General features: G+C 55.8%; 2 protein-coding genes across 5 annotated transcripts in view; one reads left to right on the top strand and one right to left on the bottom strand.

Moving 5' to 3' along the window:
• ARHGEF18 (Rho/Rac guanine nucleotide exchange factor 18) overlaps positions 1-2,627 on the top strand; it is a 68,107-nt gene extending 65,480 nt beyond the window's left edge. For both annotated transcript variants that reach the window (XM_081135918.1, XM_081135919.1), the window contains 2 exons: positions 353-478; positions 555-2,627. In XM_081135918.1, coding sequence (XP_080992044.1) covers positions 353-478; positions 555-688 — 260 coding nt within the window. In that variant the 3' untranslated portion in view covers positions 689-2,627. The remainder of the gene's footprint in view (positions 1-352; positions 479-554) is intronic.
• Positions 2,628-3,818: 1,191 nt separating this feature from the next.
• PEX11G (peroxisomal biogenesis factor 11 gamma) lies at positions 3,819-12,281 on the bottom strand. Of its 3 annotated transcripts, none has more exons than XM_081135921.1 (5): positions 12,174-12,281; positions 10,065-10,253; positions 8,338-8,516; positions 5,784-5,846; positions 3,819-5,170 (listed from the first exon to the last, which is right to left on the bottom strand). In XM_081135921.1, the coding sequence occupies exons 2-5, from the start codon at positions 10,101-10,103 to the stop codon at positions 4,936-4,938; spliced, it is 516 nt and encodes a 171-aa protein (XP_080992047.1). In that variant the 5' UTR covers positions 10,104-10,253; positions 12,174-12,281; the 3' UTR covers positions 3,819-4,935. The 3 variants fall into 3 exon arrangements, with proteins under 3 accessions (XP_080992047.1, XP_080992046.1, XP_080992048.1); XM_081135920.1 differs by lacking the exon at positions 12,174-12,281 and adding an exon at positions 11,519-11,611; XM_081135922.1 differs by lacking the exon at positions 12,174-12,281 and adding an exon at positions 11,274-11,592.
• Between the last annotated feature and the right edge of the window lie 300 nt (positions 12,282-12,581).

The raw sequence follows: 12,581 nt of genomic DNA, 5'->3' as shown, positions 1-12,581 counted from the left end.
AGAGCACCCCACAGTGGGTGTTTCTCTGATAAAGCTCTGGGGCTCCCTTGGGTGCTGTGAGTATACAGATGTTGGTCAGAGAAGCCCTTCCTGGGGCCCTCCTAAGGAGCAGGACCTGTGTCCCAGGACAACTGGGTCCAGAGATTGGCTTATTCCAGAGGCTTTCAGGGGTCAGTTGGGGACTGTTCTCCCTGCTTTTGTATCACTACATTTGGGGCTCACTGAGTGGGGTCCGTCCCCTGGAACAGGTGCTGTGGGAGGTGAGTCGGGGAGGCCCTGGCAGAGGTGGGGGGCTGCTGTGTGCCTGAAGCGAGGCTGAGCACTTCAGGCTGTGCCCTCTTCCCTCTGTCAGCCTCCTTCGACCTGAAGCAGCAGCTCTTTTTCAGCAAACTCACGGGCAAGGACGAGTGTGCCTCTCGGGGCCACCGCTCACTGAGTCCTGTCCGGCTCAGCAGCCACGGCTCCACACCACCCCCAGGTGAGTTCAGCACCCAGGCAGCAGGGCCCCCCCAGTGCCTGGTGGCTGCTCACTCCACCACCCATCTGTCTTCCAGATCTCTCCTGCCAGGCTCCAAGCCCAGGCCCGGCTGACACGTCCCCCGAGTACTTCCCCTCCCTGCCCACGCCACAGCCCCTCACGCCACTCAGCAAGGAGGAAGTCAGCAAGGAAGACGTCATCTTCTTCTAGGGGAGCACGGCTTGAGTTGCAGAGCCCTCCCTGTCCTGCCTGCCTGCTGTGCTCTCTGGGAAATCGCCAGCTGCCCCTCTTCCTTGCCCAGCACACCACCATGGATGACTACCTGGCCGGGGTCAGGGTCAGAGTTGGGGCCCACCTGTCGTCTCCAGGGTTTTTCTTGTAGGATTAACAGTGGTGCCTTTTTTTCTACAAAAAGGAACATTTTTAATTGGTTGAACCAGAGCTAACCCAAGGAGCTGTTTTAAATCGTAGCACCCCATTTTGGTAGGGAGAGATCGATTCCAAGCAATTTGTCCAAGGTAGTGACAAACTGCTGGTTCTACATGGAATCTGATGACAGACCAGACCTCAGTGTGAGGAGGAGGTGCCGGCGCCACAGCCATTAGGACAACGCTGGAGCTGGACTGTATCTTTAGGGCACCAGGAGGGACAGGGAGTGTCGGCTGTGTCTTGGCAGAATCAAAGCAGTCTACATGGGTTCCTGGTGAACCTCAAGGCAAGGGCATGGGCAAGACAAGGGCGGTACAGCCCACCCAGGGCAGGGCCCACAGGGCAGAGTGGCTGGAAAGGATGGCCAGTGGCACTCAAGGCAAGTTCTTTAGAGTCAGAAGCTCATCTTGAAAGGATCTGACTGTAACTCATGTAATTTGGTGGGTTTTTTTAAAACCTGCTTTAGTTAAACTCGGTGCTTTCCCAAGGCACCTCACCAAGTCAGCTTGGTTCTCCAGGGGCTCAGCCTGTGAGGAAGCCAAATGAAGAAGTTCGGCCAGGGACAGCACACCCCAAAGTCCCAGCCCCAGGCGGAGAGTTCTCAGTCCCCATGAGATGGGCTCGTTTTCCCAGGGCCTCCAGGAAGAAACCCCCTGGGCCGGTATCTGGTGCTGATGGGCTGGTGCTGGTATAACACGGAGCAGAGCAGTGGGGCTGCCGTGGGGGTGAAATGCTGGAAGGATCACACATGACCTGGAAACCTCCATTGGATAGGTGGCCACCTCATAGGCTCCTCACATCCAGTGAGCTGCTGTAGCTGATTGTCAGCTTACCCCAAGGGCCACCAGTACACCTGCATGGCTGTAGAGGTTGGGGATGGTGTCACATGTCCAGGGATTGTGATTGGGTCAGATCCACATTCCACCTGTGGCCAAACACAACTTGGGTGCTGGTGTAGGAAAGGGGACACTACACACTTTTTCTGCATCCCAGGCTCCCTCCACTGGGCCTGGGGCCCAGCACCTCCCAAAGCGGTGGCAGGAGGACTGGGTCCTGGGTTGCCCAGGAGTTGGGGCACCCAGGGTCAAGGTGACACAGCCAGTCAGTGACCAGGAACTGAAAGCAGCAGTTCAGAGCCACTCCTGAGCACAGCCCCCCGGCGCCTACCCTCAGCTTTGCCTACGGGACCGGCAGCATCAGCAAGGACCAAAGAGAAAGTGTCCTCCTCTGTCCGCAACACACGTCAGAGCTCATCTGTGCTGTATCTGTAATCAGTGTTTGTGTTTTTGTACTGAGACGAATCAGAGCACTTTAGGAAATTCTACTTTACTTCCTGTCCTTTTGTGAAGAGAACATTCCTGGGCCTCAGACACCAGGTCCTCAGACAGTAAGTCCAGAGGATTCCCCTTGGCCATGTGATGTGAATGGACACTTCCTGCCTCTTGGCTGAGTGGCCTCTAGTCACTGCAGTGAGACAGGTCTTGGGCACATCCCCTCTGGCCAGTACTCTGTGGTCCCTCCTGGGTGGGGCCCGATTTTGTTTGTAAAGTTGGCGGCCAAGCACATTATTCCTGTGGGATCTGTGCACATCTTCAGTGATTCTGACATGACCTTAGTCACCCAGTGATTACTATGATTTCAGCTTTCCCTCCTACGGGATGTTCCAGAACTACCTTAGAACTTAAGACCTGATTCTAGCAATAAAAGTGTCTTAAGATGAGCTGACAGAAGTGGCTGTTCTTCAGGCTGTGTTTTGGATCATGCTGTATTGGTTGGGGGCTCCCCAAGGCTCACCTCAGCAGGCAGGGCCCCTCAGACCACCTGTTGCAATAGGACTGTAGGGAGGCCTGGACACCAGTTCCAGGGCCCTGCAGGAGTCTGAGAACCAGAGTGTGATGTCCCACCCCTCCCAGTGGGCCCAGGACACCATAGGAGCTCCCTTGGCTACTGTCACCATTCCTGCCCTGCAGCTGGGGTGGGGAATGCAGGGAGGCAGGGACACCTGGGCAAGTGACGTGGCCTCAGAGCGAGCTGTGACCAGCTGCCTGTACCCCACACCTGTGGTGCGTGAAAGGATCTGTCAGACCACATCGAGGAGCCTGGGCGCTTGAGCCTGCTCTGGTTCCCTCTGAGGAATCCCCAGGTGATGGATCATGTTGGACATTCAAAGCTAGAGGCAGATGCCCCAGAAGAATGAGCCCCTCAATCAAGGTCAGCTCTGGGGGAATGCCACCAAGCCCTCCCATCCTGGCTGAGTCCCCTCCTGTCTAGGCCTGTCCCTGTTGCCCTGGGATGTCAGGCCCCTGCTCCCTAAGCCAAGTTTGCTATAGACATGCTCCTAGGACCAGCCATGCCCCCCCCCCTCGTACTCCCCACACACACAGCAAGGAACTGCTTTGCTTTGCCCCAACCCGAAGAGGCTAAGCTGCTGGCCCAAGAAGGACAGTGGGCAGGCAGTGTGGTCACACTGCAGGCAGGGTCATCTCAACTGCCCAGCAGTGTGCCTGAGCCTGGACAGCTGGGGCTCCAACACTGACACCTGGCTAGCCCTGACTGCTTGGGAGGTGCAGCCAGAGAGCCCTGGGACCTGGCTCTGCGCGGGTCCACGGGGATGCTAGCCTCGTGGGGTATGTGTGACCTGATGTGTCACATCCAGGTGTTCACATGGCTTCCCCATGGACATGCTGCACTTACAGGTATACACTCAAGGGCTGCTTTGACCCCACCCTAGTCTCACTGGTTCCCTGCCAGCATGCCCCCCCTTTGCAATAGGGAAGGGGAGACTGAGCCAGGGGCAGGGTGGGGTTTCTTCTGCATCCGTTACCCCGAGCAGCCCTCCATCCCAGCTATTCCCAGCCACTTATCTTCCCTGTAAGAGGAGAATCTGGTTGAAATCACTTGAGGCTTCGGGGACTGTAAATACAGGTCTTGTTGAATCTTCCAGGCACTTGGGGGACATAGGTAGCACCTGATTCCCTTTCCCACTGGGACTAGGGTGGAGGGTCCAAGTTCAGACACATCAAGATCGACAGGCTGGCCAGCATCTACCAATGCCACACACACGGCCTCTGAAAACAAACACCCATCCTGCCACCATCTCCATGAGGGGAGACAGCCATGACATCTTCAGACTCCAGCCTGCAGTGCTCAGCCCCAGCCGGGAACCTACAAAATGCTCAGACTTGCCCTGAATGGATAGCGGCCCCGGTCCAAGCTATAGCTGAGTGTCAGCTACTTTGGCTACGACAAGCACCTTGCAGTGACCAGAAGAACAGGATGCAGTGTGGGTGTGGCTTGGCAGGAGGCAGGTTGGGTGGCAGGTGCCAGGACTGGGAGAGGGAACTGCCCTCCTTGGCAGCCAGCATAGCCTGCTGCCCCCGAGGACCACAGGCCAAAGATGTTCCAGAAGGCGACTTGGGAGGTGTGGTTTCCCGCTGCAGCTCGGTTCCATAAGAAACCACCAGGCACGGGCTGCCACATCCAGAGGCAGCACCTCATGCCCTCCCTAAAGTAAGGCACAGGGGCGCCCCCACCAGGGGGAGAGGGCGTGGAAGTGAGTGGACCTGCAGATGGGAGGGGCAAGGAGCTGATGAATTTAGGCGAAAGGACTCGCCGGGGCACCAGCACCGCAGATTCTCACTTCAGCTTTCCTAAGGCCCATTTGGTGCTTACCAGCCTGGCCGCCTGCTTGTCTTTATCTGAATATAGAATGCCAGAAATGAGGCTCTGAGGCCTTTTCCTCTGCATGGGAGTCCCTGAGTCCTCTGCTTTGGCCCTGAGAGTCACCTCCTCCAAGAGGTGGGGCCTGGGTGGAAAGGCCCAGACCCCCAGCACCTGGGGGACCTCATTCCTGCCCCACATCCACTTCGGTCTTGTGCCTCAGGTCACTGCTTGTGTTCTCTGGGTTGCAGTTCCCCACACCTGGCTTTGATTTGCTCGGCCAGAGACCCCTGCCTGGGTGATTTCTGCTCTGTGGGAAGGGGCTCTTCAGCAGGGTTCCGGCTGTGTCCACGCACCCTGGGGCCACGTCAGGAGGTGGCCGTGTCAGCCCGGCTACTGGCCCGGGCTGCCTGGTACACACTGAGGAGGGAGGAGATGGTGCCCAGGAGACCCACCAGCCACGGCGGGAAGCGGCCTGCCCACAGGAAACCGGGGGGCAGCCAGTGTACAGCGTTGGCCAGGTCAGCCAGGTTGCTCAGGAGAGTCAGGAGTTCTGACTGGATCTGGGTCTCCATGGCCCTCCACTTGCTCCGAGACAGCTGGCTGTGGGACCAAAGAGGAGTCGTTCAGGGGAGGCACAGGTGTGCCCACGCTCACCCGAGGGAAGGGAAAGGAGTGATCACAGACCCCATTTGTGAGCAAGGAGGAGTCCCTGTCACCCCCCAGAGGGAGCCCACAACTTAAACAGAGCACAGACCTGTGAAAAGTCTCAAATCCACATCTCAGTCCTTCTGATCCCCTGGAATCAGTCAGGGGGGTGGAGTGGGGACTAGCCATTGGGTAGGTTCTAGGCCTGTGCCAGGCACAGTACTTTCCCAGGATAAAACAGTGACACTGACCATGGTCCTCAGGAAACTGACCCCATCTCCTATCAAGCCCTCACTGGGGGCAGGGCTGTGAAGGCTTAGCCCTGGAGTCCTAGCGCTCTGCTCCCTGCCTATGGGCCTCAGGCAAGACTCATTTTCTGTGTGTGGGAGTCCTGCCATCCACCTGGAGGCGGTTGTGAGGCTCAGTGACCCAGCCACCACACCCCAACACGGGCCTTGTGCAGGGACAGGGCTAATAACTGCTGGCAACTCAGAGCACCCCCAGGGGGCTGGGGAACCCCCCCCCAGGGCCTGTGGGAGGGAAAATCAGACTCTCCTGGACAAAATACCTGGTGAAGGCTGCTGCAGGGCTCCTGAGCCGCTGTCTCAGCTTCAGGACCATCCATAGGGACCTGCAACACCAGAGAGAATGGGAGGCCACCACCTGAGGGGCAAGAGAAACAGGGTAGGGGTGTAGGGGTTCGATCCCCAATGCTGGCCCTAGGGGAGGCTCTGCCACCTGCCTCCTGCCACTTCGGCCACAGATTAACCATAATGGCTGCCGAGCTCTGCAGTAAGTGGCTCCAACCATCCTGTGTGAGGTGAGTCTGACAACTTCCTGGGCTCCGAGGGCTGGCATCTGCAGGCTGAGGAAGCAGCCAGCAGGTTGGCAGCCTCTAGTGCTCCCTCAGGACTCTCGGGCCCTAAGGGTACCCATGCAAACTGGCCCCCTGGCCCCTGTACCCTGCACCCTGGACTGGGGGGTGGGAGGGTGAGTATGCTGAGTCCTGCTGTTGGAGGGCTGACCCTAGCCAGACTTCATGACTGGGAGGTCCAGGTCCTGTTACATCTCCCCCAGCCACTGTGTGCCTGCCCAAGTGACATGTCCCCAGAGACACAGGGCAGCATCTTCAGTGAGGTAAGTGGGCCTGCATCACAGCCACCTGGGGGACTAAAGCAAAACACCAAGTCCTGGGTCCTAGGTCCCCAGACCAGTGGAATCAGAACCTCCAGGCACCTCGCCCCAGCATCTGCATTCCAACAACCTTCTGGGTGACTCTCCGGCATCCTGAGGGTCTTAATGATACCTGGTGATGACAAGTGCACACATTCCCCAACCCCATACTCTTGCTAACACCAAATACAGAAAAAATGTGGAAAAACAACATGCTCTAAAAATGAATGGAACCAGGCAGAGCACAGGGGGTTTTCAGGGCTGTGAAACTACTCTGTGTGACACTGTAATGCTGGATATAAGTCATGTTATATATTTGACCAAACTCATGGAATGTGCAGCAGAGTGACCTCTAATGTAGACCATGGACTTGGGATGATAATGACAGGTCACTGTAGGTTCATCGATTGTAACCAGTGTCCCACTCTCATGCCATGTTGACCGTGGGAAGATGCCGTGCGTGTGTGGGGCCAGGGGAAATGAGAACTCTCTACTTTCAGCTCAATTTTGCTGTGAACCTAAAACTGCTTTAAAATGTAAAGTCTGTTTTTAAAAATAAATGGAATCAAGGCTGCCCCTAAAACAGGAATGGTAGATCTCTTGGCACTAGAGGTCACATGGCCCCCTGGGAACTGCAGCCTCAGGAGTATCCAGAGCCTGGCCCAGACTCCTGTCAGAGTCCCTAGCCACACGGGAAGGTCAACAGACATGGTGACCATGAACATGAGGAGAGCGCACATCAAGAAAAAGGCCTGTCCTGAAACAAGGAGATCAAAGCAAGTAAAAATGTGTCTGCAGAGTGTAAGGTCAAAGGGTAGGAGAGTCATCAGAGTATAAACAGTGGGGATCTCTGGACTGTGGGTGATTTGAATCTTCCACTTTGGGTTTGTTCATTTTCCAGACTGTCTATGATGAGCGTGTAATTAGGGCATCTATAATGGGGAAAACAAGAGCTATTGAATGTCAGTGGCTAGCCCAGGGACAAGTGACAGCAGAAGTGGACACTGCCTACCTCCTCCCAACCTGCCTCCCCTTCAGGGATCCAAGAGACCTTTGCTGCATGAAATTCTGCCATGGGAGGCCCTTCACCCGAACCCTGTGCTTTCTGGGGCAAGAGACTCTGAAAAAACCCACTCAACAAATTTGCAGAAAAGAAAATGTTTGGGAAGAAACCATTATTTTAAAGTTCTAGAAACCTTACGATTTTTGGAAGCACAGAGCCAGCCAGGAAATTCCTGGCTGTTTTATCTGAGGATGCTTGCTGATGACAATGCAAGCAGGACTCAGGGACCCAGATTAAGGCAGCCACACTGGCCACTTTTGTCCAGGCCACAAAGTTATTTCTTCTTCCTGAACCCTGTGGGCACAATCACAGCCCCCAAGGATGCCCATGACCTAATCCCCAGGATCCATGAGTGTGTTCCCTTATGTGACAAAAAGGACTTTGCAGAGGGGACTGAGGTAAGAGTCTTGAGATGGGAGATTATCCGTGTGGACCCAATGTCATCACAAGGGACCTCATAAGAGAGAGGCAAGAGGGTCAGAGTCAGAGGAGACTCAACAACAGAAGCAGAGGCTGGAGTAAAGTAATGTGCTTCAAAGGTAGAGAGGAAGGGGCCCCGAGCTAAGGAATGCAGGAAGGAATTCTAGAAGCTGGAAAAGGCAGGGGACACATTTTCCCCTGAGCCTCCAGGACCTCAGCCCTGCCAACACCTTGATTCCAGCCCAGTGACACCCATTTTGGACTTCTGACCTCCAGAACTGTAAGGTAATCAATTTGTGTTGTTTAACACCAAGTCTGCGGCGATGTGACGGGATGCACACAGTGAGGTGGCAACAAGAGGAAAAGCAGAAACGACAAAGACCCGCACAGCTCTGGCCTGTCTGCCGACCAGACCAGATATCTCACTGCTGCCCTCCAGCCAGCTGGGAGCAGCGACAATGCTTACTTGGCAATCCCCAGGAGCAGGGAGAGGCCCCAGAAGGCCGTGCTCAGCGTCCACCACCGGGCAGAGTCCACATGGAGGATCTTGGTATCAGCAGCCCAGGCAATGTGCTCGCAGGGGTAGTATAGCTGGTCGGCCAGGTTGCCCAGGACAGACACACAGCGGACCACGATGTCCTCCTCCTGCAGGACCAGGAGAGAGGGAGATGGGTTTGGGGTTGGACTTACCCACTGCCCATCTTAGGAGCCCAGGCCATGCCAAAAACAAAACAAAACAAAACTTAAATTTTGGTAAGTTCCCAGATGACTCATATGTACCACGACTTGGGATGCCCTGCCTCAGAGCCTTCCTGTCCTGCCCAGGAGTCTCTAGGCCAGGCTCTCTGGTGCAGGACCCTGAGAGGGAAGCAGGGCAGGCAGCCCTGCAGAGAAGCCTGATGAGGCAGAGCTGGGTGGGGTGGTAACACCAGGCTGCATTAATTGGGTCACCTCTCCCAAACCAGAGAGGGGTAGTCACCATCCTGGCAAACAGGCAAACTAAGGTGCTTAGGGTAAGCTGTCACCTGCCCCATCTCATATAGGGACAGGCCTCAGGCCAAGGAACTGCAGAACTCTGTCCCACACTGTGCCCCTGCCCTCCAACCCTGAGTTCTGAACCACACCACCTGCACCCACCCAGGAAGGGCCAGCTGAGATTGCAGGAACCTGGTCCCTAGGGCTGCATTCCTGGGCCCCACCCCCTCGAGGCCATGCCCTTCAAGGCCTTCAATCAGGCAAGGCCCCAGACCTGTGTGGGGAGGAGATACTCAAGGGGCAGGGGAGACCAACACACATATACACAGGACCAACAAAAGGGGCTTTTGTTCTGGTCAAGGGATATAGGAGGCGCAGAGGCCCCCACCCCTGGCATGGGACTGAGGGGAGTCTTCACAGAGATGTTTGGGAGAGGGGGTGCTCCAGGGATGCACAAGAAGTATGTCCTAACCAAATAAGAGGATAGGAGATGGGTGTCAAAACTGGAGGAAGGTCCAGGGAAATATTTGATATTTGGGATGATCAGGGCATGGGCGCTGGGGTGAAATGGGAGCATCTGGGCATCCAGTGGCTCAGAGAGGGGACCCCTGGGAGGGCAGAGGGAATAGACAAGGCAACTTCTCAGCCCATTCCCTGAGGAAATATCCCTGGTAAGGAGCACAGATCTACTGGCACTTATGTGGAATAATGTAGTACTACTAAACCAGCTAAATATGATAAATAATCTACATGTCCATCACCAGGGGATTGGTTAAATAAATCACTGCCAAGCTAAATAACAGAGTACTACATGCATGGCCATACAAAAGGGAGGAACTCTTTGGACTGATATGGAATATCCTCCAAGTCGTACTGCTAAGTGAAAAAAGCAAATGGCCAAAGAGTGTCAGTGGCACACAACTGTTTACATAAAACATGTGCATTTGCCTGTGAGAATACAGGAGATCTCAGGAAGGAAACAAGAAGCTGACAACAGTGGCTGCCTCTGAGGAAGAAAACGGGGGCTGGGGTGATCAAGAAAAAGACACACTTAAATTATATAGTCTTTGGGAATGTGTGAACGTATTAGCTATTTTTTAAATTTATGTTAAAATGAGAACATTTTATCTCAAAAAAGAAAGTACAGGTACAGGGCTGTAGTTTAATGACCTTGTTACCTACTTGAAAAAAATAAACTACAGCCCTGTACCCCATTACCTCTGTCCCCAGGCCATACTGCTTAGTGTACATAAACATGGCCAAGTCATCGAAGAGTCGAAGGATGGTCCTACAGTGGCTGAGTTGGGAGGACAGTGCCAGCAGGCGTGTCCCCACTTCTGACCTGGCGGGACGTTGTTCCACCAGGACCCCGCCAACCAGTTGGCAGCAGTACCCAAGGGTACGGATCTGTGGGAAAGCAGAAACTGTCAGCGGGCCCCGCTCCTGGACTGAGCTGGATCACTTGGCTGTGGGCCCCATGGGATGAGCAGGCGGAAGAGTTTAAATCAACAAGATTTTAATAAAAGCTGAAAGTTTAAAAAGAAAAGTGTAGGACAAATGTAAAAACATGACATCATTGTCCAGAAGGCACTGTGGGGACTCTAACAAAGTGCTGGCTCATGTCACCGAGGGGCACAGCCCCTGGAGACCGATGTGATGGGGACAAGAAAAGGAAACCCCATTTCCCACCTCCTGGGTCCTCCTTTTCCCAGGTGGCAAAAGGACTAGGCAGAAATGTGTATTTGCATCTACCGGGCTGGACCGACACCCATGGCTGGGCTGGGAAGCGGGGACATGATCCAGCCTCAGCACAGTGGACAAAGGATAATTTGCTTAAATTATTTTAGCGAGAAAGAACCCCCTCAGTGGGTGATTTAGGGCATCGTGAACTGGGTCAGCTTCACCACCCTTCTATCCTATTGTTTTACATACTATTTTTATTTATAATTCCTGTTCAGCCCCATTGAAACAGCAAAACACGGCTATTTAAACATTCAACTGGGGGGGGGGGGTAAAACCTGAATACCTAGATTGGAACCTAACTGCCCAGGCACCAGAGCATACAGCCTCAATGCCAGTGTCAGAGGCTGGTTAGGACAGGCCGAGTCTCCCTTCAGGGCCTTGGCTGGAATAACCGAAGTGCCTAACCAGAGGGGATCGGTCGGGAGGTAAACAGCCAGCCAGAGGGGAAGCCCTGCCAAACCCTGAATCCCTGCGAGACTTTCCAGGACGACCCCGGGACCACCTGCAGTGGCCTTCTCACATCCTGAATCTCCAAACCCGGGGATCTGGTTGGCATGTACACGTCCAGCCAGGTTGCGCCGGCGGGAACCTAAATGTCCAGCTGCGGGGGCTCTGGTCCAGCCACAGGGGTGGCCCGCAACGTCCCAAGTCCTCATGTGAGACTGACTGGGACGACCCCGTTACCTGCTTCTGTGGTCCGGTCGGATCCCAGAAGCCCAAACATTAGGGGTTGGCTGGTGCCCCGGTAAACGCCCGGCCGCGCCGGGCAGGCCGCGGCCGCCTCGGCGCCTGGAGCCCGGCGCGGACGGGGCCGCGCGATGGGAGGACCTAGGCGACCCCGCCCCTCTCCGCCTCAGTTTCCCCGTCTCTGAGTCTGGCTCAATTCCGGGACCTCCCGGGCACTCCGGCCGCGCCCGGCCCAGCCTCACCAGGCGGTCGCGGCCTCGGTAGGACTCGAGCGCCTTCGCCAGGCCCTCCAGCGCCGCCATGGCAACCTCGCCCTGACGTCACCGCGCCGGCCGCGGGGCGGGGCCTCGCGGGGACGCGCGGCGCAGGCGCGGCAAGGGTCCTTTGTCCCAGAAAAGGCCCTTTGTTATTATTCTTTCTTTTTTATTTATGTTTTTTAATCCTCACCCGAGATTTTTTTTTCCCCTCATTGCTTTTTAGAGAGAGTGGAAGGGAGGGAGAGGGAGGGAGGGGGAGGGGGAGAGGGAGGGGGAGGGAGGGACATTGATTGGCTGCCTCCCGGGCCCGCCGAGGGGCGGGGATGAACCTGCACCCCAGGTACATGCCCTTGACCAGATCAAATCCGCGACCCTTCGGAGCCCCAGCCCACGCCGGCACCACTGACCCACACCGGCCAGGGCGCTGGACGGCGCCTTCGCCTCCTGCAGCCCCGCGCCGAGCGTGCCGGGGGGCGTCCCGCGCGCGCTCCCGGGCCGGGCGCGGGACTGGGGGGGGGGGCCGGCCCAAGCGCCCGCCGCCGCCCGCCTCTGCCCGCACCTGACGGCCCCACGGCGGCTTCGCTTCTCAGTGAACCGACCCTCAAATGCAGCCCGCCCCCAGCTCACACGAAAAAGTTACCCGAGCAGAATCACCAACCAACCCGGGAGCTCGGGTTCAAGGAGAGAGGTTTCTCTGTTATTTTTTGTCGCCCTTTCTGCACTTCCCGCGAGTGTCCAGCGAGCGCGCGCGGCTGCTGTAACAGACGAGGCATTTTCAGGACGTTGGGGAAGCGCGCAGCCTCGTTCTGGAGGAGCAGACACGACTCGGGAGCGCGAGCCCCTCCGGAGGGGCGACTGGCGGCTGGGACAGACGAAGTTTTCGCTTTGGCACCGCTTAGTAGCTTTCGAGTTTGTGCAATATGCGGGTGTTGTCTCGTCAACAAGGCAAATAAGTTTTTTTCAAAAAATTAACATGACCTGTTTACTTTTTTGTTTTAATTGTGATAAAAGACTCTTATTTTAAAATGTACAATTCAGGGGCATTTAG

Source organism: Miniopterus schreibersii, assembly GCF_964146895.1.
Source record: "Miniopterus schreibersii genome assembly, chromosome: 4".
In the NCBI taxonomy this organism is placed as follows: domain Eukaryota; kingdom Metazoa; phylum Chordata; class Mammalia; order Chiroptera; family Miniopteridae; genus Miniopterus; species Miniopterus schreibersii.
The sequence above is the reverse complement of the archived record's forward strand: the minus strand, read 5'-3'. Positions and strand labels throughout refer to the sequence as shown.